A 25,730-nucleotide genomic window follows, 5' to 3' on the forward strand; every position below is an offset into this window, starting at 1 on the left:
TGCCTAAGTTAGGGCCCGGGACATGCGAGATGCTCCATAAATATCCCGGGGATAAATGTTAAAAACGTGAAACCAGTGTTAAGAAAACCACATCGTCGGGTGCCTGGGTGGTCAGTGGGTTAGGCCTCTGCCTTCTACTCAGGTCATGATTTCAGGGTCCTGGGATCGGGCTCACTGCTCAGCAAGGAGCCTGCTTCCCCGCTTTCTCTGCCTGCCTCCCTGCCTACTTGTGATCTCTCTCTGTGTCAAATAAATAAATTAAATGTTTAAAAAAAAAAAGAAAAGAAAAGAAAACCACATCGTTGATTCACGCTGCGCACAACTCTGCAGAACCAGGAAGTGTGCACGTTGCCAACTGTTACCCGTTTGCTTGGGCCGCCATAACAAATAGCATGGGCTGGGGGTGGGGAGGACTCATACAACAGAAATGTATTTCTCACAGTCTTAGAGGCTGGAAGTCTGAGGTTAAGGTGGCAGTGGTGTTGTTTCTTCCGAAGCCTGTCTGGTTGGCTTGTAGGTGGCCACCTTCTTCTGGTGTCTTCACGTGGTCTTCCCTCTGTGTGTGTCTGTCTTAATCTCCTCTTTTTTTTTTTAAGATTTATTTATTTATTTGAGACATATAGAGAGCATGAGCAGGGTGAGGGGCAGAGGGAGAGAAAGAGAGGATCCCACGCAGACTCCCCTCTGAGTGTAGTACCCCACAATGGGCTCGATCTCACAACCCATGCGATCATGATCTGAGCTGAAATCAAGAGTCGGACGCTACATGGACTGAGCCACGCAGGTGCCCCTAATCTCCTCTTCTTATAAGGACACCGGTCAGATCAGATGAGGGCCACCCATATGTCCTGATTTCACCTTTTTTTTTTAAGATTTTATTTATTTACTTGACAGAGAGATCACAAGTAGGCAGAGAGGAAGGCAGAGAGAGAGGAGGAAGCAGGCTCCCTGCCAAGTAGAGAGCCCAAGGCGGGGCTCAATCCCAGGACTCTGGGATCATGACCTGAGCCGAAGGCAGAGGCTTAACCGACTGACCTACCGAGGTGCCCCAGTCCTGATTTCATCTAAATCGCTTCTTTAAGTACTCTGACTCCAAATACAGTCACATTCAACGATTCTGGGGATGAGGACTTAAGACATGTGAAAACACTGCAGAAGGGGGAAATCATCCAGCCCACTACACAAAAGCTGCTGGGTTGTGTCAAAAAAATACAGGAGTCGGCTGAAAGGGGCTCCAGGGGCCAAGCCCAAAACAATCAAGCATGAAAAGTAAGAAAACTAACGCCAGATTTAACTCACTGAATAAAACAAAAATCTCTGAGTCCATACTGATCAATAAATACAAAGAGATCGATGAATGCATAGGGTGAGGGACAGCTCGTCGCCACCATAGGCTGCCAATCGAAAAATGTCAACGAAAATTTTCACTCTGCAACCATCACTTTAATGATCGGTTCACGCACTAACCTCAAGGGTTGCTTCGACTTGGGTGAAGGTCTCACGGGGAGCAGCCTATTTGCACAGTCACAAGGCACCTCCCCACAGAACACCTTAGTAATCCCAGTGCCAGAACCACAATGGACGATCTGGACAGCAGGTGCCACCCTTAACCAAGTCACCAAAGTCAGCAGCACCCAGCATGAGACAGATGAACCCCAGTTGCCCCCATGACATTCCTGAAAAAACAAAAAACAAACAAACAAAAAAAAACAGAACCTGGATCTAAAAGTAAGACTACCTCAAACAAACCCAAATCCAGGTACATTCTGCAAAACCAGCCTGTGCTCTTCAAAACTGTCCATGTCAAGAACAACAAAAGGCAGGCCAAGGAGCTATTCCAGACTGAAGGGACGTGAAGAGACCAGGCAACCAAAAATAAGGCACGGTCTTGGATTGAAGCCTGGGTCAGGAGAAAAAAAAAAAAAATCACTGAAATGGGACAATCTTAGGACAGCCGGTGGATTTGAATACACACTGTGTGTCAGGTTGTGTTAGGCTCGTGTCAGTGTTAAATTTCCTCAATATGATCTTTGTGTTGTGGTTATGTAAGCCAATGTCTTTGTTCTTTGGAGATATGCACTAAAGATTTAGGAGTGAAGGGCCATGATGTCTGCAACTGACTCAAATTACTCAACCAAAATTATGCTCTGTGTGTGTGTGTGTGTGTGTGTGTGCACGCGTGTGTATAGACAGAGCAAAAATGGAAAAACGTCAATAACGGGGGAACCTGGGTGAAGTATATATGGGAACTTGCGGCACTAGCCTGGCAGTTTTTCTGGACATCTGAGATATTTTCAAAATAAAAAGTTTTGAAATTTGCAAATGGTTTCATGCTTGGTGCCAGGGATGAGACAGCCCTAGGGTGGCAGGGGAAGGGATGGTGCCTTACCTGAGCCAGCCCCGGGACAGAGAGAACAGCTTCCAGCTGAGAAGGGTGACCAGTGCTGCAGGCACACCAGCAGGAGGATTTTCAAGCCTCCAGCTAGACCCCGAAGCCTCCTCTACCTGTCCTAGTGACCACAAGATCCTTCCAGAGGGTCTGTCAAGATGCCTAGCCATTCGCCCAATGTCTACTCTGTGCCAGTTTCAACTGCCTGTAAAAAGTTGATTCCCCTGGGAATCTTAGGCTACTCTCCTTAAGACAGTTCAAATGCCTCCTCCTCCACGACGACCTCCCAGATGTTCCCTGAAAGTGAGCTCTTTTTTCTAAATGGCCTATAGCACCTTGTCTCTTTTCGGTATCCTGCTCTACTTAAGTATTACGATCATTTTCTGCCTATTATTTTAGTGATTTAAATCTGGGTCTTATGCCTCCCACTCAGATGTGAACCCAAGGGAGGCAAAATTCACGGCCACTTTGTCTCCCACAGACCTATTGTCCAGCACATGGAATGAATGAGGAGATGGACCAGGCCAAGGACTCATGGGGTATCTGGGGGCTCAGGAACCAGTCCAAGGTGGTCAATGCAAAGCAGGAAGAGGGTCTAGAAAGATGGAAGAGGCTTCTCATGCATTCACGGCCTCACCGCCCACCGCTAGGCCAAGGCAAGAAGGCCCGATCGCTCCTGCCACAGGTCACCCGGCTGGATGCTCCGGCTGCTTCAAGAACAGCTTTTCTCATCAGGAGCTGGAGGCCCAGGTCAAGGGTTTTAAATACCCTCCAGCCGCTTCCCCAGCTCCCTCCACTGGAACCAAACATGGTAAAATCCCAGGTCAGAAGCCGAGACCCAGGTCACCACCAGAAAGAACAGGGCCTCGATCAGATCAGATTGGATCAGAACACATACGGAGGATCGGGTCCAGAGGTGTGCTCACCGGGAAGCCACGCGGCGTGCGGAGAATAAAAGAGCTGGAGCCCTGTGGGGCAAGACTCATTATCAGCAACCTTGACCTCTATTCCCAGCAGGAGTTCACCTCAGGCCACCAGGCAGCTCCGGCTCCCAGGAGGCACCCTGAGGTGGAGTGCGGGGGGCGGGGGGGGGGCAGTGAGGGGCAGAGGGGCTTTCTGAGAATCCCTTTGTCCCTGCTGCAGCACTTTAGGCCAGCTCCTTGGTTATGCTCCAGTTCCCAAGAATTTTCCATACCCTGGTTAACATCTCCATCCTCTGCCACCCCACCTCTAGGTTCCAAACATGGCCTTGTCTGCTTCCAGTTAACCCTGTTCTGCCCACTTCCGAACGCCTGTCTCCCCCAAGCCCTTCTCTTGCATTTTACCCAAAGCTGGGCTGGAGGCTCTGGACCAGGGGTAAGGAGACCTTCTGCCTTCCATAGGTTCTTCGTGAGCACGTCCCTACCCCCGCCCCACCCCGGAAGCACTGTCTCCTTTCTGCCTCCTGACCGTGCTCGAGAGCTTGGACCACCGTGCCCAGCACCCACAGACTTAGGGCTGTCAGGGTCCCCATGCCCCGGGCCCCTGAAAGCTAGCGGGCTCCTGCTGCCCTCGGCCGACTCACCACTCATTCATGCTTTCATTCACTTAATCTACACGGGATGTCGATTCTGCACCAACTGCCAGTGGCATCCCAGCTTCTGATTACATACCTCCCGTGGGGCAGAGCTCATTACCTCCATGCTCCTTATCCATAGTCAACAACCCCATTTGCTTGAGTAGAACTTCTCCCCCCTGGCTGGGCCCCAGGGATGAACTGTAGGAGTTCTGAAACTGGGTGTCTGCCTGGGTGTGTGTCTTCCCAGGAAAGTGGCAGTAAATGCTTACAAGGCTGGGCTCAGACTCCAGACAGCCCGGGTTTGAACCTCAGCTCTGCCCCCCCCCGCCAGCTGTGAACTTCTGTAACCTTGAACCTGTCACTGAACCTCTCAGCATCCTACCAGTAAGACATGCAGAGCGGGGAGCCCTTACTCACAGGGTTGCTGAGATGAGACTTAATTCCCGTCACATACTTGATTTTATACCTGTCAGCCATTATCATGCTCATAGGCGTCTATGCCTTACTGGCCTGATCTGCCTCTTGGTCCCAGGGGCTGGCCTTGGTGGGAGGGGCTTTGTTCCACCTGCCCCGGGGGAGTTAAACAGTGCCGGGATGAGTGTCCTATCTCCCACACGCCATTTGCCAGCCGTCCTAGGTCTGGAAACCAAACAAAACCATTTAGAAATACACTTTCTTTCTTTCTTTCTTTTTTTTAAGATTTTATTTATTTGTCAGAAAAAGAGAGAGATTGAGACAGAGAGAGCACAAGCAGGGGAAGTGGCGGGCTGAGGGAGAAGCAGGCTCCCCACTGAGCAAGGAGCCTGATGCCAGACTCGATCCCATGACCCCAGGATCATGATGTGAGGCAGAAGCTTAACCACCCAGGAGTCCCGAAATTCCCTTTCCTTAGTGGATAAAGAGGATCCAGAGCCAGAATGGACTACCTGCTTTTTCATTTTTTTTATTGTAAATCATAACCAATATGTAAATAAGTTTCAAGGATAAATACGTGATTTAACACATTATCATGAAACACTTAAGTGACCCCACGTAGGCCAAGAAATGGAATACGCCAGCCCCCAGAAGTGTCTCACAGGTCTCCATCCAAGAGAACTTTCACCCCTACTATCCCAAGATGCTCAGGCCCAGCAAGACAGACAACAGTCAGCCTCAGACCCTCTGAGCAGAGGAGTCAAGGACGCCAGCTCTGCCTTCCGCTTCTCTGCACTCTAGGCAAGCTGCTGAACCTCTCTGAGCCTCAGTTTGCCAGCTATAAATCTGTAAAATGGTGCCATGTAGTCCTGGATCTATCTCCCGGGGGAGATCTCATGCTGGCATATGGGTACCTGGCCCTGCATGGGCAAGTGCTTGGCCCCTGAAGACAATTAATTTTACTAATTTGGGTGGGGACAGCCATCGGGGGGAGATTTCTAGGAGGGCTCTTCTCCCCCAAACTCCAAATCTACAAATGAGATAGAAACCCAAGAGGTAAGGTTGAGAAGACCCTTCGTTTCATGGGTTTTTCCAAACTGTGTACCTTTGATCCCCAGGGTTTCCATAGGAATGTCTCCACTCTGTTGCCCAGGCAACTCCGCTGTTCCCCATTTTCTATAATGGCATCGCACGCATGTAAGAGGTTATAAAGATATTTTGTCCCTAGACAATTAAACTACTGATGTAAAAGTACAAGCTGCAATGCAAGACAAGAAACCTAACTAGTTTGTTGGGTATTTATGATTTTATTGATTCATTTGACAGAAAGAAAGAGCACACAAGCAAGGGAGCAGCAAAGGGAGAGGGAGAAGCAGGTTCTCCACTGAGCAGGGAGCTGGATGCAGGACCCGAACCCAGGACCCTGGGATCATGACGAAGCCAAAGGCTGACACTTAACCCACTGACCTACCCAGCTGCCCTTATTTATTAAAAGCAGACTGCATGGGAGCCTGGGTGGCTCAGTGGGTTAAACCTGTGCCTTCGGCTTAGGTCATGATCTCAGGGTCCTAGGATTGAGCCCCACATTGGGCTCTCTGCTCAGCAGGGAGCCTGCTTCCCCCTCTCTCTCTCTGCCTGCCTCTCTGCCTCCTTGTGATCTCTCTGTCAAATAAATAAATAAATAAATAAAAACAGTCTGCAAAACAGTATGTTTTGGACCATCTGGCCCCATTTTTATAAAAAATAAATATATTTATTTGCAACATTAATGCTGGATAGTTCTGGGCGGGGTTGAGTCACTTTAAAGCTTTTATTTGCCTATTAAGTCATCTACAAGGGACATGTATTATTTGTAGACTTGGGCCCAAAAAATGTTATTATAAATTTAATTTCAAAACCCGTGCCCATCCCTAGAACAATTCCACAGGTCTGGGACTGAGGAGTGGAAGTGTGTAGTGGGTGTTGTGGGAAGATTGTGTGCTTGGGGCAAGACCCTGATTGAAAGCCCCTAGGGGACCAGCCGGCCCAACGCCTATCACACCAGCTCGGTAACACTTATCGTGCTTAAATGACCCATTTCAGTCTTGCCAGGATTGGGCTCCTTAGATCTCATTCCATTGTTTGACTTGATATGTTCACGGAACATTTCTGAACACCTGTACCCTTGGCAGGGTGTGCCCTGCCTTGGGGATGCCGTTCCCAGAACTCCTCAAAGCCAAGTGCCAGGCGTGGCTAATGGCAAAGTACACAGTGTTGTCTAATCTTTCTTCCATGCCAGTCTGGCACGATGAGATTACCTGGCATCCCCCCCCCCGGCAGCCACAGAGTGGGTCTGGCTGGCCATCAGACTTGCTCATGGAGGATATGTGTTCCTGGAGTCGGGGGTCCACTTTCCCTCCCAGGAGCTCCCGTGGGGACCGGACAGAGTGGCTTCCCTGAGTGTCCCCGGAGTGGAGGCTGTGTCCGTCATGGAACGTCCACCTGATGCTCTAACCTATGGGCAGGAGCCAGGAGGGTGTGTGTGGGCACCAAGCCTGGCCCAGGGCAACGGTTTCCCAGGATCAGAGCCTCCCGTGACACAGGTTCTCGTCCCTAAAGTGTCACAATTCGGTTATATGAACCTGTGTTGACCACAACCTCCTGGACTCTAGGAATCATGAAGGGAAGACAATAATTTTTAAAATTATGTATCTTGGGGCGCTGAGAAAAGCCTGGAGGGCCACGGGAACACAAGCCTTATTGTACAGATGGAGGTCCAGACGTCAGCTCCCTTCTTGCGTGATCATTCACATTTCCTGGGCCAAAAACTGCCTTGCAGGGCTCTGGAGAGACCCCGAGTGGGCACAAGCAGAGGCGGCTACGTGTCTGTGGAGTTTTCAAGGGGCTTCTATTGTACTAGTTTCTATGGCTGGTGACAAATTAACACAAATTTAGCAACTAGAAACAACTCACATTCATTATCTCACGGTTTCTGTGGGTCAAGCATCCAGGTTATGTGACTGGTCCTCTGTTTCAGTGCCTCCCACAAAGCTGTGGTCAGGGTGTCAGCCAGGGACGTGGTCTCGTCTGGGGTTCACCAGGAGGAGGGTCCACTTCCCGGCTCCCACGGTTGTCGGCAGGATTTAGCTCCTTGTGGGTTGTCAGACTGGGGGCCTCAGTTCCTTGCTGGCCACTGGCTGGAGACCAGCCCCCATTCTTCACTGTTTGGGGCTCTCCATGGGGCACTTTGTCACATCACAGTGAGCGAGAGAGAACATCTAGACAAAGAGCCTACTGGCAAGACAGAGGGGACGACCCCACATAACATAATCACAGAAGTGACATCCCATGTGCTGTCATATCCTATTGTTAGAAGCAAGTCACAGGCCCCGCACATGTTCAGGGAGGTGCGGGGAGTACAAGGGTCAAGGATACCAGAAGGCAAAGATAGTTGGGGGTCAACATAGACTTTGCCATAAGTAGAAAATTGGTACCACCAGATATTTCAGCCTCCTTCAGGGTGTTAAGATCTCTAATATGGGAAGATTTAGTTACTTTCACCAATCCAAGAGCTTCCCATTAGTGCGATCCAAAGACCTGTCCAGGAGGGAAGGAAAGAGCCCCCCCCCCGACACACACCACCACCCTCTCTTGACTTGACCACAAACCCCTTGAAGTCTTGGCGTATTTCCATTTTGCTCACGGATGTACCTCCAGCCGCTGAAATTACATGCTTACCTAGCACGGAACAGGTGCACAATAAAAACGTACTGAACGAATATGTAAATGACTCGTTCAGGTTTCTGCCAGAGGAGCCTTCCTTCTGCTTCCCAAACATATTTCTCCTCGGTCCGAAGTTCCCTGGTGGGTCCGACAGACAAGCTGTGCCTCCAAAGAGATCCCCGTCGTCTTCGGATTCTAAACCCTGCAACCCTCTAGTATGCCCCGAGGAGCCGGGACACTATCAGTCCCTCCCAAGAGGACCTCACCCACCCCACGCTCACCCCCAGGATGAGGTGAGAGAGCCCACCAGCCAATCTGTCATTCTTTGGTTCTGCATCTCCTTTAATGGTATTACAACATCTTATCATGAAATGAATCCTATGTGTCCCCTCCAGGGCACCCCCACAAGCAGAACCTAGCTCCCAGTTTCCCTCCGACCCCTCCCTCCTGGGGCTGCCACTGGCTGAATGGGTCCCGGGTGTGAAGTCAAGCATCGCGTCTACTGCCCTCTAAGCGTCTACTGCTCTAGAGGGAAACGTACCTTGCCAAGTGTACGACCTAGAGAGAGAGCATTTCCATCTCCCCAAAGTCAACCTCTTCCCCTGGCCTCTCACCTGTGTTCTGTCCCCATTATTCTGCCTTTTCCAGAAGATGGTGTACGTAGAATCTTACACAGGTAGCGTCTTGAGTCTGGCTTCCTTCACTCGGCGTGATGCGTGAGACTCAGCCAACACCTCGTTTCTGTCTGCTGCTGAGCGCTCATCCGTCAAGTGGCTCCCCACCATTTCTTGATCCAGGGGATGGCGGAAGGACTTCCAAATTGTTTCCAGTTTTTGACAATTATGAAAAAGAGCTGTTCTAAACATCTGTGCACAGGTCGTTGTGGGGACATATGATTCTCATTTCTTTTCAGTAAGTACCCAAGAGGAGGATGGCTAGGTCAGATGGTAAGTGTACACTTACTTTATACGACCCTGCTAAGCCTTTTTTGCAGAGGGGCCGGACCTCTCGCCTGCCCACCTGCCGTGGCAGCCCCGCTCCCCACCAGCACTTGGGAAGGGACAGTCGCTTCCATTTCAGTCCCTGCAAGTGCATGGCAGGTTGGGGCGCCGTCGCATGGGCGCCCGTGGCGTGGGTGGTGCTGCCGTCGGTTAGGCGTCCAACTCTTGGTTTGGGCTCAGGTCATGATCACAGGGTAGTAGAATCGAGCCTCGAGTCAGGCTCCCCGCTTCGCATGGAAACTGCTTGAGATTCTCTCCCTCTCCCTCTGCTCCTCTCGCCCATGCTCTCTCTCTCTCTCTCTCTCTAAAATACATAAATCTTAAAAAAAAAAAAAAAGTGTGTGGTTTGTTAGCACTCCGTGTTTAATCCTCGCAACGATCCCAAGAAAGTGGTGGGACTCTTACCCCCATTTAACAGATGAGGAAACTGAACCTCAGAGAGACCAGATCCCTAGCCCTGGGTCTTACAGACATTCAGAGGCTGGGCTGGGATTCCAGCCCCAGACCCGGGGTCCAGGACGCTTTATACGATTCCTTCATGGCCTGGAGTAAGCTCTGGTCTGGGAACTGAGGCAGAAGGCGGCACGGGGAGCCACAGAGGGAGGCCTGGGCTCAAGCTCCCTCAGGCAAGTGGCACGACTGCTCTGCGCCTCAGTCTCATCCGTCAAATGGGGATCATAGCGTTACTCATCATAGTGAACTTGGAGTGAGAGGTCAGTAAATCTGAGCTCCCCTGTCTCCGCTACCTGCCGAGGGAGAAGAGCACATGGACCATGCCGCTCCAGGTAAACTAGCAGAGTGGCTAATTCTAGAATCACGGCCCCACTCAGAATCACATTCCCAAGCTGCTCTTAGCTCTAAGCCCAGCTTGCCTGGGATTAATCAAAACACAGTGCTGGGGGTGCCTGACGGCTCAGTAGATTAAAGCCTCTGCCTTCGGCTCAGGTCATGGTCCCGGGGTCCTGAGGTCCTGGGATTGAGCCCCGCATCCGGCTCTCTGCTCAGTGGGGAGCCTGCTTCCTCCTCTCTCTCTCTCTGCCTGCCTCTCCGCCTACTTGTGATCTCTCTCTCTGTGTAAAATAAATAAATTTTTAAAAATATTAAAAAAAAAAACCCACAATGCTGAACACACCGAAGCCATTGCGGGAAATGAAAGACAAAACACGCATAATGATCTTCGTGGTTCACTCCCCCCAATCCTGAGGCTTCCCGGACTCTCCCTGCTACCACCCACCCACATTTCCCTTCATCTCCAAGTCGAGAAGTAGGCACAAAAGACTCGGCCCTTTTTTTTTTTTTTTAAATTACGATGCATAGTTTCAGATACACATAACAGATTACACAGGGTATAAAGAATAACGATGAGCACCCAGGTACCCGCCCCCCAGGATAAGACCCCAGTTACCTTTGAAGTCCGGATGAGCAGCGCCCCACACACGCCCCGCACCCACTCCCTCCCGCCCCATGGCCGCTTTGAGCCAGGGTTTGGGCTGGTGCTCCCAGAACTTAGCAAAGCCTCTATAGGACCATCAGCTCCACCATAGAAGGGCTGAGATCAGCCCACAGATCAGAGTGATAAAGGCTAGGGGCGGGGGGAGAAAAGAGAGAGGAGAGGAAGTGGGTACCAAAACACTTGAAGGTGGAAAATACAGCACAAGGATCCACATTTGGGGTCCAAAGATGTCTTACCCGGGAAATGTGCAAAGCGAATGTGCTATGTACTCACCACCCATGGTCCCAACCTTGAATCATACTCCCCACCCTTCCACACTCACCCTGAGGCACGGCACGAAATTTGGAGCTTTTATAGAATCTGTGTCTCCTGATCCTGGAAAAACCAGGGATGGCCCAGGGAATCTGATCTCCAAACCAGACCCACAGACAGGGCTTGCTACTACTGACTGGTGCCCTCCCTCCTGCTTATCTCGGTCCCCCACAACTGCTGAATCAAAGTTGTCACTCTATTTTGTCCACTGATGAAGCCCCACAAGGTAGAGAATCTTACAGGTTGATAAGTATCCTCTTCCAAGAAGAGGATCCTCCTTTTTTTTTTTTTTAAGAGGATCCTCTTCTAAGTCATTCACATGCTAGTATGAATTTGCCCAGATAGCTTTGGGCAAATCCACTGTAGCTGATTTGGCCATGTTTTAAGTATGGAGCCCCTGGGAGAGTCAGACCCTGGTGGGGTCTCCAAGGTGGAGGCTTCCAGCAACCTGAGAGGGCGAGAGAAGAGCAGTAGGGAGAGAAGGGGTGCGAAACGAGAAAGACGCAGATTTCAATGACAAACGCAGCCAGGTTCAAGTTTGCTTCCTCCAGCAAAGGAAGGCAGTATTCTCCCACTCGCTCCAGCCTCTCCCCTTCCTCTGTGCCGCATGCACCCCTTCCCGAGAGTCAGCTCAACTGCCATGAGAAACCTTAGGCGAGTTTGACACCCAACAATCCCTCAGAAGGACATTGCTGTGTGAAAATGTGTCCTGAGTCCCGAACCACTGACCTAAGAATGAGCTTTGGGGTAGCAGCTACAGGAACATGGACCATCGCTGAGGGGACTGTTCTCACAGGGGTATCCCCCAGGGGCAGATCAGAGTACAACAAGCCCCCTTGACATCTGTTCAGTATTAAGTGAACTTTAGACCAATTTTGTGAAAACGTGCAACTTGTCAAGTTTTAATAAATTCCATTATTTAAGGAATAAGCCGTGACTCCATAGCTTGCTCCATCCCCACTGTGGGGGACGGTCACAGTGGAAATCTACTCGATTGGAAACTTCCCGAACGGAGCTGAGGGGCGGGGACAATCTTATCAGGAACTTTTCTGTTTGGGGTTAGGAAAATGGGTGACATTTGGAGGCTGATAAGGCTCAGCCCCAAGCCCTTGGACCATATATAAGGAGCAGCTCCTGCCTGCTGCAGTACACTTTCCAGCCTTCAACCCTTCTCTGGAGATCGGGAGCCGAGAAGAACCATGAAGTGGCTGCTGCTGATCACTTTGGTGGCACTCTCTGAGTGCGCCATCATCAAGTGAGTCTGGGGGACGCACAGCCCCAGGACCAGCTTCCCGGAGCTGTTTCCTTCTGCTGCCTCTCATGTTCCTTTCTTTTGCCCTCAGGTTTTTCTTCCTGCTTCCCTCATCCAACTTGTCTCTCCTCCACCGCCTCCAGCCTCCCTTCTTGTCTCCCTCTGCCCTTTTGGGGAGGCAGCACAGTCGACATGGGACTTGAGTCCTGCCCGGGCTGGGTTCCCAGCTCCAGGACCAGGCCGGTTGACTCTGGGTACCCGCTCAACCTCTTTGCGTTAGTGTGCCAAAAAGAGAAGCGTCTACCCCCTCAGCTTCTCCCTCCCTCTTCCTCTCTTGGGCCAGCTTCCTTTACCTCCCAAGACTTCCATGGCACCCCACGAGCAGACTCCTCGCCTAACTACTCTGCCTCCTCCAACCCACTCGTTTGCTCATGCTCTGCCGCAGGGTTCCCCTGGTCAAAAAGAAGTCCTTGAGAAAGACCCTGTTGGACCATGGGCTCCTAGGGGACTTCCTGAAGAACCACAGCCCCAACCCAGCCAGCAAGTACTTCCCCCCGGAGGACCCCGTGATGGCCACACAGCCCCTGGAGAACTTCATGGACGTGAGTGCCCAGGCTGGCCCCAGAGGAGAGAGGGGCTCCCAGGAGTCTTGGATGGTGGGCCAGGGCTCCCCGGCAGGATCTCAGAGGCACAGGGCATGCAGGAAAACTCACAGTCAGAGCCGCTGCTCTCACTGGTTCTGTCATTCACTCACCCAGTGTTTATGCCCTCGTGCCACTCAGTCTAGGAGAGAGAGGTTAGCAGGGACCCTCGGAAACCCTGAACAGTGCCACCAGGCCAAGAGTGAACAGTAAATGTCTCATGCTCGGAGGGTGTGGCCGGGGCAAACATTGACGGAAGAGCCAGGCTTTCCAGGGGACAAGAGAGCTTCCCAGGGGGTGACCACTTGTGCCAGACCCCGTGACACTGGGGAACAGAGTGTATTTGAGGAAAGGAGGCCGGTGTTCATGGAGAGCAGAGAGCAAGGGAAAGAGGCATAGCGAGGCCTGAGGAGTCGGTGGGTGGAGCCTAGTCAGAGTCTCCTGTAATTGCCACAGAATTGTCTTTTTTTTTTTTTTAGAGACTTTATTTATTTATTTGACACACAGAGAGAGATCACAAGTAGGCAGAGAGGCAGGCAGGGAGAGAGGGGGAAGCAGGCCCCCCGCTAGGCAGAGAGCCCAATGCGGTGCTCGATCCCAGGACCCTGAGATCATGACCTGAGCCGAAGGCAGAGGCTTTAACCCAGTGAGCCACCCAGGCACCCGCCACAGAATTGTCATAACCAGGAGGGTTGACATGACCAGACTGGAGCTTGAGGAAGATCACTGTGACTCCCCAGTTTGGGACCACATGGCCACACCCTGCCCTTTGGTAGATATTACGTGTCCCTACTGTGAATGTACCTACTGTGAATGGCCTACATGTCCCTACGGTGAATGGCCCTGGGCCAAGGGTAGGAGACCAGTCTGCCTGTCGTTCAGAGCTTTGCCTGTGAAATCTGCCAGCCCCGGCCCGGAGCTCAGCTCTCAGGCCCGCGAGCCACCTGACCTGGGGCAAGTCATTTACGTTCTCCACCTGCTCGTCTGCAAAACGGAACCACTAAAATCTACCATCGTGGTGTCATTGCAAGTAATGGAGGCAATAATGCTTTTCAGAGTGCTTAGCACAGGGTCTGGACCTTCGTAAGGGCTTGGTAAAGTTGGCTCACCTGTTCACTTAACAAATTCGTATGGAGCACCTACTGTGTACACGGAGCTAAGGAAGTAGTGGAGAAGAAGTGACGTTCCTGGAGCTTATAGTCTAGAGGGAAATACAAGTTAGAGACAAATAAATGTAAGATAATTTCAGAGAATGACAAGGGTCACAAATTAAAAATCGAGTAAGGGGGAGAAGAAAGACGGAGGGGAGCAAATGCAGATAAAGGAGTCAGGGAGGGCCTCTTGGCAGAGCGGACATTTCACTGGAGCTCTGAATGAGTGATGAGTAGGAGCCAGCCAAGGAAAGATCCAGAATAAACATCTTCCTCACACAAGAAATAGCTAGTGCACAGGCCCTAGGAGGGGAAGGAACTTGTCATCATCCAAGAGTCACAAGACCAGTGGGGCTGGAACAGAGTTGGCGAGGGAGAAAGGACTGCCACTGAGAATCACAATCCTGACTGTGTCCTTTTGTGCCCTTTCTTGAACCTGCCACCCACACCTAGATTTAGGAATCTGACATCTGCAGGGGTCCCCTTCGTTAGGTGACTCGTCGATCTTCCCATCGACAATTTACTGAAGAAGCATTTCAGCGTATACTCTGATGGGTGCTGACAGGTCCCACCCCTTTCCAAGAACGCGCATTCTCTAGGAAAATGAGACTAAGATATACAAGACAAGAGCTGAAGAGGGGACAGTAGATTATCATTGGGTGTTCCTGGTGCTTAGAAGAGAACAGTAAGAGGATAACAGGGGAGCAACCAAGGAAGACTTCCAGGAGGAGGGGAGACCGGGCTGGGCCTTGAAGAACGGATGCATTGGGCAGGGAGAGAAGGGCTAAGAGAACAGTGAAGGGAAAGTCTGGAAGGTGGGTGGAGGCGCCAACCCAGACACAGTCCGCAGGGACGCCGGGCCATGGGGTCCCGGCGAACGGTGTGCTCAGTGAACTGTGCCGCCCCACCCCGTCCTGACAGATGGAGTACTTCGGCACCATCGGCATCGGCACCCCCCCCCCAGGAGTTCACTGTGATCTTCGACACCGGCTCCTCCAACCTCTGGGTGCCCTCCGTCTACTGCTCCAGTCCTGCCTGCTGTGAGTTCGTGGCCCCTCCCCACCTGGGCTTCCCGGCACCAACCCGTCGGGGAGCCCAGAACACCCAGGGCTGCAAATAAGTCCATTTTCAAGCTGGGGGGTGGGGGGGAGTGGGTGTCAATCAGGGATTCACGCCACAGGCATTAACTGAGCACCTATTATGTGCCAAGCACTGGGCTTAGGTGCCCAAAGATTGAGGGGTGAATCACATATGGTCTCTGCCCTCGGGGACGTCAGCCCACTGGCAGAGAGAAGCGTGAAGGTGCTTAGCACCGTGGGTGGCCATGAGGCTTCTCTGCTCAGGGGAGCAATCAGGAAGACTTTCAGGAGGAGGGGAGACCAGGGTGTCCTTGGGGACCTCCCATCCGGGACAGGGTCCCAACTGGCCCAACTAGACAGAAGCGGAAACGGGGATTCTTAGGCTCTAAATAGAGTTCAGGGGAGAGGTTACTTTTCTCCTCCAAAGCCCACCCAGAAACAAGGCACCCACTCTAGGAAGACCTTCTCAGCCCATGACTCTTGCTCTGCTTTTTGAGTTTGACGTAATTACTTCTCGCTCTGGCAGCCAACCACAAGCGCTTCAACCCTCAGCAGTCCTCCACCTACGAGGGCACCAGCCAGACAGTCTCCATCGCCTACGGCACCGGCAGCATGACAGGCATCCTGGGCTACGACACCGTCCAGGTGAGCACCTGACAGCCAGCCACCCGCCCAACCCTGAAGCCATCTTCCCAGGACCCTGGGGAGCACAGTGCACCACCCCCAGAGCAAGCTTATTCAAGCAATGTGGGTCTCAGTGACCACAAAAGTAACCTGAGAAGGATGCAGGAAGCGAAAGTGGCAAAGATGTCACTGACATTTCTAGGTGGGGCAGTGGTGGGTTAAGCCAGGAGCCATTAGCCAACCTCCGCACCCACAAGTTGAGTGCTAGGCAGGGGACAGGAGCAGACGGCAAAAAGGCTCAGTTCTCCTTCAGCATATCCTCCCCCTTTTCATACCCCCTTCTGCAGCCCTCCCTGCCCCCCCAAGAGAACTCCACAAGCCCCTCCATCCCCACCCCCCGTGGGGTGATGCTGGGGTCAAGGGCTCTGACTCGCCCCGGGGTCTGCTTTGAATCCAGTTGTCAGAAACACACACACACACATTGTGACCATCTGCTCAGCCCCAAATTCTCACTCTTTGTCTCCCACCGAGGCCATCTGGAGATCAGTAACAAGCATTCCTGGAGCCAGTCCTTCCCCCTTCCTTCCAGCCCGCTGCCCGGGGAGCAGAGTCCTACTCGAAATGAAGCGGGGATGCTCTGGGCCCACGGCTGGCGCCCCTCTGCGCTCCATCAACATGTGCTGATGGAGAGCATCTTGGTTTCCCCCAATTCAGGTTGGAGGCATCTCAGACACCAACCAGATCTTTGGCCTGAGCGAGACTGAGCCCGGCTCCTTCCTGTACTATGCTCCCTTCGACGGCATCCTGGGTCTGGCCTATCCCCAGATTTCATCTTCCGGGGCTACCCCTGTCTTCGACAACATGTGGAACCAGGGGCTGGTTTCCCAGGACCTCTTCTCCGTCTACCTAAGCAGGTAAGTTGGGTGGGGCCAGGGTGGGGGGGTTGGTCACAGCCACCTGGCCCAGCCTAGCTGTCCAGGGCTGGGTGGGGTGGGCGGGGTCTCAGCCCACAAGGGATTTGAAAGGTCAAGGTCCGAGTCTCAAGAGGTAAATCTTGGAGACGAAGGTGTCAAATCCCTCCCTGACCAACCTCCTTCCTTCGTCTTGTTTTACCAGAATGACTTTTATTGCCTTGACTTACACGGTCAAATGTCATTAGCCATTTGCTCCCAGCACCAGTCCCCTCGCGGCTGGCCCCCAGGAGTGGATTAAGTGAATCCACTTAAAGTGGGGGCCAAAATTCCATAGCAAAAAATGAAAATAGGACTTAATGTTTTGAACAAGGGAATTTTAACTGACAAAAGCAAGTTTCTTCTGTTAGTTAACAAAATCCACGTTCCAGTAATGACTATGAATTAATTGGAAGAATGAGTAAAGAATAAGCCAAGGGCTGGTTTCGTTGAGCAAAGGTTTATGCAAGAATATCAGAGGGTGTCATCAGTTTCCTCGAGACACTCAGCCCTCCTCCGACACATCCTGCTCTCTCAAAGCGCTTTGCCGCGCTCGATGTTCTCCCGGAGTGGCTAACTGTTCTGCTGTCACCTCATTGGGTCGCGCTGTACAGCTGGACGTTTGCCGGGAGGCGGGGTGGGGTTAGCGGAGTGGGGCCCGTTGTATCCGTGGCCAGTTCCTCCCTGGTTAATTTCCTATCTTCGCCCACCTTTGCTTCCCTGCCTGACCCGAAACTGCAGAGATTTAGAAAGCGAATGTCCCAGGAACCAGGACTCCTGAAATTTACAACAGGAGCAGCCATTTCTCTGTGTCTGCCCTTGGCCACTTAATATTCCAGTCGGCTCGTACACAGGACCTGTCTTTATGGCTACTTCGGTATTTATCTTATTTCTCCGACCGATCAGGGCCTTCTCCACCACAATCACTCTGGACATTTGAGACCAGAGAATTCTTTACAGCTGGGGGGCTGTCCTGTGCATTGCGGGATGGTTAGCAGCTTCCCTGGCCTGTCTATTAGCTTTCAGTAGCACCCCCTTACCCCTTCCGAATCACGACAATCAAAAAACATCCCAGGTGCTGGCAAATTGGAAACCACCCCTGGCTGAGAGCCAGGGAACTACATGATCGGGTCCTGACGAGCGGCCACTGTCACGTATTTGCTTCTCTTGAGGTCCCTGCAGCAAGGAGAGCGAACATGGGGTAGAAACCACACGCCTTGGAACCAGAAGGACCTAGGCACTCCGTGGCTCCGTGGCCGTGTGACCTTGGAGGAGTTGCCTCATGTCTTCGAGCCTCACTGTAAAGTGGAAATGAAAATTTCCACTGTGTCTGTCATACACTTGGCACAGCTCCTGGCACTGGCAAGAGCCCCATCAAGAATAGCTCTTGGGATGCGCAGAGTAGATATTCGGGTGAATGAATGAATGAATGAATGAGTTTCTGTCTCTCACCCCCACTTTCCATAGCAATGACCAGAGTGGCAGCGTGGTGATGTTTGGTGGCATTGATTCTTCTTACTTCACTGGAAACCTGAACTGGGTGCCCGTTTCTGTCGAGGGTTACTGGCAGATCTCCGTGGACAGGTGAGAGCTCTGTGGATGGCCTACACCCTGCCGTGGGACCTGGGTCTCCTTTCCATAAGGACCTGTAGTTAACTAAGCTTTCTAGGATCCCCCTCGAAGAGCCAGCACAGGGAAATGTACCCCAGGGGAGAAGGTGTTGGCCAAGCCAGAGAGACCCCAAGAAAGGCATCTCCCTGGAAGAGGAAAGCCACTTTCCTTCTGGTCAAACAGGCAGGACAATCTCCCAGCATACGCATCCACACGCCCCAGCACCCAGGGGCATTGAACTAGCCCATGTCCCTCCCACCCTAGGGTGAAGGGGCTGACTTCTTTCAAGGCATTCCTTTCCACTCTCCTCTTGGGAACCTGCCCCTCCCCCAAGCAGCCTCGTCCCCCAGCTGTCTGTCACCCAGCTGGCCTGCTAGGGTGACCAGCCAGCCGCCCAGGTTGACCCAGGAATGAGCTGTTTCCCGGGACACCAGACTCGCGGTACCAAAACCAGGATGGTCTCGAACAAACTGGCACATACGGGTCACCTTGTGTCTGCCCCAGCCCATCACATCTTCTGCCTCCTGCTGCTGCTCAGTATCTCCATCAGTCCCTGCCTGTGCCGTCCTCCTCCAGCTCTGCTCCTTCTTGGAAGCCTTCCCTGGCACCACCACCCTGTCCCCTGGCCATGTCTCCTGCTCCTCCTGCTCTAGCGCCATCATAACCCATCTTCCCAGACCATGCACTCGCCGCAGCCTGGAACCACGCGGCTGTCCGGTTGTGCATCTCCCGTGCCTAGCACAGAGCAGGCGTTCCGTCGATATTTGTGGAGTGACTGAATGTGTGAAAGCATGAGAGTAGCTGGAATTTTATGTATCAGCCCATGGATGGAAGAGGGCCCCTCTGGGGCCACCTGATTCCTCCTGGGGGAGATACACGCCCCGGGGGCTCGGGAGATGCTTACTTGTGTCTCATCCTCAGTATCACCATGAACGGACAGGCCATCGCTTGCAGTCAGGGCTGCCAGGCCATTGTTGACACAGGCACCTCTCTGCTGACTGGCCCAAGCGATGCCATTGCCAACATCCAGAGTACCATCGGGGCCAGCCAGGACTCATACGGCCAGGTGAGTCCAGCTGCCCTGTTCTAGACCCGAGCGGTGGGTGGGCCATGTAGGAGAAATCAAAGTCCTCCTAACCCTCCCTCTCTCCAGATGGTGATCAGCTGCTCAGCCATCAACAACCTGCCCGACATTGTCTTCACCATCAACGGCATCCAGTACCCTCTGGCCCCCAGTGCCTACATCCTGCAGGTAAGGGGGCTTGGGGCCAGTCACCTACAGGCACCTGCAGCGAACGTGGCCACGCGCCCCTCACCCCCCACCACCTCGGCCTCTGCACAAGGGAAAGTGATCTTCCACAGGCTGAAGCTGACATCTGCTCTGGACAGCCTCCAGAGAAAAAGAAGATGCTTAAAATAAATGCATGAATGAAAATGGGGGGATGCGGCGCCCCCCCCAAGGGGAAAAGGGAGGAAAAGGCTGGTGGCAGGAAGAGAGGATTTCCAGTCAGACACCTGAGTCCAAGCCCTGGGTCTCAGTGACCGGCTCATGATTCCGAGCCAGTTGCAACCTGTCCTGGCTCTCAGTGTCCTGGTCTAGAAGCTAAAGATGTCAGCTTTCCCCACCCCCAGGGTGTGGGTGGGGTGATCGAGTGGGATCGACCACATCGAAGATACAGAGGGTTGAGCAAATGGAAACCCTACCTTCCGTGGGGTCAAGGTTTGTGATGCTCCTACTATCTCTACCAAGTAATAAATCTTTCCTTGGTGGAGATGAGCCACAGGACTACGCCGCCCGGACTATTGAAATGCCAGGTGGAAAACCAATTCTGCCCCAAGGGTCGATGTCATTCAGCAAGAAGTATTGATGGCTAGGCTGTCCCCACCCCCAACAGGGATGCTGATTAATTAGGAGGGGGCGTGGTCTAAGCAGTGGGAGGGTGTGGCCTAAAGTTCCCCAGGAGGTTCTAATGTACAGCCAAGGTTGTGGCCCCAGTACCCCTAGGACTCACAGCTGATGTGCTTTGCCACCGGACGGGGTCAGAATGAGAAAAGGTTGTGTCACCAGGCCTTCCAAAATCCTTCACGGCGGCTGACTTCTCCCCAAACCTCTTAGCTCCGATGCTGATGTCAGGGTCTGTATGTCTGCCAGAAACACTGGATCATGTCTAGTAATCCCTGGAAACCAACAGCAGAGCCAGCAGCTTATACAGGCAGACCCCTGGCCAAGAAGAGCCAAGTCCCCGGACATCAGCCAGGAAATTCCTCCCTTGCGCTTGCCGTGCGGCTGCCTGGGGACCGTGATGCTTCGCCCCCATGCCCCGTCCCCGGGGAGCCTGTGCCCCGTCTCCAGCTCTCTTCTCCTTTCCTCCAGAACCAGCAGGGCTGTGTCAGCGGCTTCCAAGGCATGAACCTCCCCACCGCCTCCGGAGAGCTCTGGATCCTGGGTGACGTCTTCATCCGCCAATACTTCGCGGTCTTCGACAGGGCTAACAACCAGGTCGGCCTGGCTCCCGTGGCCTGAGCCCGTGTCTCTCCTGCCGCGTCTCAGGAAGATCTAGCCTTAGTCGCCCACTCTAGATGTATATAATTCTCCTGACTGTGCTTCCTAGGCGCCTGTGGAGGTGGAATCCTGGCCCCCTTCCCTGTCATACCAATAACGTAGAATAAAAACCCATCCTCCTGAAAAACGTGCTCTGTGTTTCTTCCCACACCACCAGGATCAGAACACTGGGGCAAAGGGACAAGACGACAACGTCCACTTGGACGACACCAGACAGGGCTACACATCCCGTCTGGAGCCGGGGAGATGATGCGCCCTGAGCACGCGGGCTGGGGCCATGAGAGAAAGATGGGCACCAGAAATCCCAGGCCCATTGCCTCCTCGGGAATGGGGCACCTAGGTTCTCCATGAGGGAGTCAACTTCTTATTTCTCCCAAAGGCGGTAGGAGATAGTGAGAAAAGGGAAGAGATCAGGAGGAGGAAGCCTTCCACTAATGGGGATATCCCTAAGCAGGCCAGGCAGGGGGAGGAGGGGTGACCAAGGGTGACACTCTCACATCTACCGGGCTGCTCTCTGGGATGAGCTGGTTGATCCAGACGAACACTGGAAAACCCCTCCAGGCTCTGGGTGTGGGACACTGAACTGATCCAATGGTTTTCCAGTTCCCGGGGTAGGTGGGGGGAGGGTGGGGTGGGGGTTGGGCAGAGTTTGGGAGAAGGCAGTGGGCAGGCCAGTCAGCAAATACACCCTCGCTGGCAAACAGAAAAAATGGAGAAGCATTTCTCCCAGTGGGTTTGGTAGCAAAACGTCCAGGGAAAAACAAAGTAGCATTCTAGGCCCTGCTTGGAGGTACAGGAGGCTGGTTTCCCAAAGGCTCCCAGGAAGTCATCTGTTTGACCTTGACCCAGCTCACCTGAGGCCAGTGCCTCTCTTGCTAGCAAGCCTTTTGCAGTCCTGCCCTCCTCGGCTGGACTGTTGGGAAAACTCCCACAGCTGGAGACCCGGATTCCAGGCTGAGGGCTGGTGCTGGGCCTCCCTGCGGGAAGGGAGTGACTTTGGGGTGCCCAGACAGGGATGGCTTGGGAAACTCTCTTGTCACATCCTCCTCCAGTGTGTTGTTTGTCACTCACACAAATATAAGATGCTGGGCTCTAGGGTGCCCCGGGTCTCCCCAATGTCACGGACCCCCTCCCCAGCCCATTTTCCAGAGCTGAACAATCTATTTGAAACAGAAAACCTGATCACATCTCTTCCCTGCCTAAAACCTTTAATTCATGCCTTGCACTTGCACTTGGAATAAGACAATACATCGTCCAGCCTCTTCACGCTCTGGTCCCCGAGTACCTTCCCTGCCTCACCTTAACCCCCTCCCCCTGAGTCCCCACCACCCTGACCTTCTGCCACCTCCACAAATACCCAAACTCCTTCTCTACCTCTGGGCTCTGTACACACGGTGCCCTTTGCCGGGGCTGCTGCCCCCTTTCTCTTGACCAGCGACCACCGAGGCTCCTGCTGACCCCAGCTTACACGCACCTCCCTGCCAAGCCTTCCCTGACCACCATCTCACAGATCCCAGCCTTCCTATCTGTTGCGGCACTCGGGGTGCAGAAAAGCACTGCATTTCTGCCAGTGCTTGCTTTAGACCCATGAGGGCCGGCACGGCTGAAGCCATGGCGTCAAGAGCAGGGGCTGGCACATCGCGGGTGCTCAATCAACACTTGCAGACTGAGTGATGAATTCAAGATGACCTTGAAAGAAAACGACAAGGAAGCGGACCTGCTTTCACCGAGGGCACGCTTCAGACAGCATATGGGTCGGCTCCCACCCCCACTCAGTCCTATCTGGTCCTGAGACAGACAGGTGGACTTCTCAGGTTTCTGGGGAGGAATTTCACACCATCTGGGCCCCTTTGCAGTGTTTGTGTTTCAGCATTTCCCGAGTACCTCCCACGAGCCAGGCAGCGTACTAGGCTCTGGGGATGCGGGCCCGTCTTCTGGACACTTCCTGCTCTGCTCCTGGGACCCCGCAGCTGCAGCTCAGCCCGTCCCTCCCACCCCTCTTCCGTTTCCTTGCCCTGGGATTCCTGCATCCAGACAGAATCTAAAAAGACTCCCCTTTAAACAGACCGTTTGCACTGGGAAACCCAGAGCTGACATGTCTGATCAGACTCTTTCTGCTTTGCCCCCCGCCCCCACACCCCAAGATAAGATAGATTCACATTCCTGTTCTATCGTCGCGGGCTTCCCTCCCGTCATCTTTCTCTGTTCCCTGCAGACCTCAGGGATCTAAGCACAGCTCGATCCATCCCTCCCCTTCACACTTACCCAGGAGTATATTTTCCTCTCCTGGGTCTCCGCTCCACTCGTCTGTGGAACCCACACGCCCCCTCCCCCGGACGCAGGGGTCTCACGCCAAGCCGGTGAGAGCAGAAACAGGTACAGCCTCTAAGGAGTGCTGTTTGGCAATATCTATCAAAATGAGAAATGTGGAGATCTTCTGGCCCAGTAACTTCCCTTTTGGGAATTTAGCTTTAAGACATACACTTGCACACGTGCAGAATGATGTAAGTACAAGGTTATTCTTGGTAGCATCTTTTGCAAAAGCAAGATTGGAAATGACCCAAATGTCCTCCCACCGGGGGGGGGGGGGCGGCGCAGTTCAGCAGAGTATAATGCATGCAAGGAGCTGCTGAGCTGGTGTAAAAAGGTTAAAAATGAGTGTGCTCCCCAGGTGCTGGGGAAAGCTTGAGAAATCATGAGGTGAAACACACACACACACTAACAGGTGACAACCGGGCTTAGACCATGCTATCTTTGGGTTACAGAGAAAGAAAATAAGATTTGCTTGCACTTACATACAGGAACTGAGAAAGGACACCCAGAATCAGAAACTGTAAAAGGAGGAAGGGGGGAGCTGAGTAGATGTGGGATGGTGGAGACATCACCCTGGACACAATTTTATACATTTTTATATCTGATGATGTGAACATATTACACATTTGAAATAAGGGAGGACGCCTGGGGGGCTCAGTCGGGTAAGCCTCTGACTTGGTTTTGGTTCAGGTAGTGATCTCAGGGTCATGAGATTGAGCCCTACGTCAGGCTCTGCACTCAGTGGGAGTCTGCCTAAGGTTCTCTCTCTCTCTCTCTCCCTCTGCCCCCTCACCCACTCTCACCCTCTCTCTTAAAAAAAAAACCCACACACAAAAATACAAAACACAGGGCACTTGGGTGGTTCAGTCACTTAAGCATCTGCCCTCATCTCAGGTCATGGTCTCAGGGTCCTGGGATGGAGCTCTGCATTTGGGCTCCCTGCTCCTTAGGGAGCCTGCTTCTCCCCCTCCCTCTGCCTGCCACTCCCCGTGCTTGTCCACTCCCTCTCTGTCTCTGTCAAAGAAATAAGTCTTAAAAAACTATTTTTTAAAACTATTCTTTTTTTAAAAAAAGATTTATTTCTTTTTTTGACAGAGAGAGACACAGCGAGAGAGGGAACAGAAGCAGGAAGAGTGGGAGAGAGGGAAGCAGACTCATCGCTGAGTGGGGGGCCCGATAAGGGGCTCGATCCCAGGACCCTGGGATCTTGACCTGAGCCGAAGACAGACAATGACTGAGCCACCCAGGTGCCCCCCAAAAACAAATATTTTTTTAAAAGCTAAAGGAAGGTATTCTTAAACCTCCGAGTTATCTTAAATTTTTTTAAAGATTTTATTTATTTATTTGACAGATCACAAGCAGGCAGAGAGGCAGGCAGAGAGAGAGGAAGGGAAGCAAGCTCCCTGCTGAGCAGAGAGTCCGATACGGGGCTCAATCCCAGGACCCTGAGATCATGACCTGAGCCGAAGGCAGAGGCTTAACCCACTGAGCCACCCAGGCGCCCCTATTAAATTTTTTTTTAAGATTTTACTTATTTATTTGCTAGAGGGAGTGCGCACACACAAGCAGGGAGCCTGCCATGGGGCTCAGTTGCAAGACCCTGGGATCACGACTGAGCTGAAGGCAGACGCTTAACCGACTGAGCGACCCAGGTGCCCCTGAGTTATCCTCATTTGAAGCCTACTATGGTTTATCCTGGAATCTGTGGATCTGAAAACCTCCAATATCAGGTCTCTCGAACTGGGTCTGATCATTTGGCCCCTTGGGAATCCATAGGTCCGGTGAAACTGACACCAAGGACCAGGCTTCGGGCATCCTCTCTTCCGCACCTTCTACTGCTTCTCTGAAGATTCCCCAGTGTGGAATCCAGGTAAGGGACACTGAAGGGGGGGTTCCCCAAAACCAAACACCACCCCACGGCCACCCCACAGAGTTTTGGAGTCTGAGAATTCAGACCAGCTCCTCCCATTCATTAAAAGCAGCCCTCACCCCTCCGGGGTCTTGAAGGCAGTCCTTGGGGCTGCTGGAGCTGGCCAGCCCCAGACAGGGGCCTGAGTATCCTGAGGCTTCTCTCGGGCAGAACATGCTCTTACCAAGTTAGATCCCACTAGGGCCTCCCAACGTGTCATGTCAACACTACCTGAAGGGGGACTGTTCTGAACCCCCCAGAGGTCCTGGGAAGGGACTGTGCTGACCACCGTGTGAGGCAGTGAGAATCCTGGCCAGCCCGGAGGCCCTCTGCAGGCAGGTCCCTCACCTCTCCCCCGAGAGCCTACGTGTGGTCAGTGGGAAGGAGACAGTCTGCGTCCTTGTCCCCAGCCGGCTGGACAGGCTGGAGAACCAACAGCCCGGGAGCCAGAGAGGGTTGGAAGGAGGACAATGCTGAGGTGTGTGCCAGTCTCCCAGAAGGTCTGCAGAAGGACCAGGTGCCCATAACCTACAGCTGTGACCCGCTCTGTAATGCACCGTGGTTGGTTTTCTTCCATCTGTCTCATCGCACCCTCCCTCGCCGTGCCCCCTGGATCGCTCCCTGACACGTCAATGACTCTCCCCCATATATTTCTCTCGAGGTCTGCTCTTGGTGGGGAGCCCAAACCGAAGTAGGATAATCACAGCCCCCTGCACAAACTGTCCCTGAAACCCCACCAGAAGAATCCAAGCAGGTGTGGTGCGAAGGGACAAAAGCCTGCGGGGAGTCAGAGAAGCAGGGCTCTCCT

General features: G+C 52.9%; 1 protein-coding gene across 1 annotated transcript; it reads left to right on the top strand.

Annotated features, from left to right (window-relative positions):
• The first annotated feature begins 11,882 nt into the window (after positions 1 to 11,882).
• LOC116880266 (pepsin A-like) lies at positions 11,883 to 20,814 on the top strand. Its single transcript, XM_032879150.1, is given in 10 exon segments — positions 11,883 to 12,084; positions 12,527 to 12,683; positions 14,795 to 14,827; positions 14,829 to 14,913; positions 15,479 to 15,597; positions 16,291 to 16,490; positions 17,994 to 18,110; positions 19,059 to 19,203; positions 19,291 to 19,389; positions 20,512 to 20,814. Coding segments are annotated over 10 exon segments (1,161 nt in total). The 5' UTR covers positions 11,883 to 12,028; the 3' UTR covers positions 20,662 to 20,814.
• The last annotated feature ends 4,916 nt before the right edge of the window (positions 20,815 to 25,730 follow it).

The sequence above is a fragment of the Lontra canadensis genome, unplaced genomic scaffold, assembly GCF_010015895.1.
Source record: "Lontra canadensis isolate GAN:19392208 unplaced genomic scaffold, GSC_riverotter_1.0 scaffold66, whole genome shotgun sequence".
Taxonomy (NCBI): domain Eukaryota; kingdom Metazoa; phylum Chordata; class Mammalia; order Carnivora; family Mustelidae; genus Lontra; species Lontra canadensis.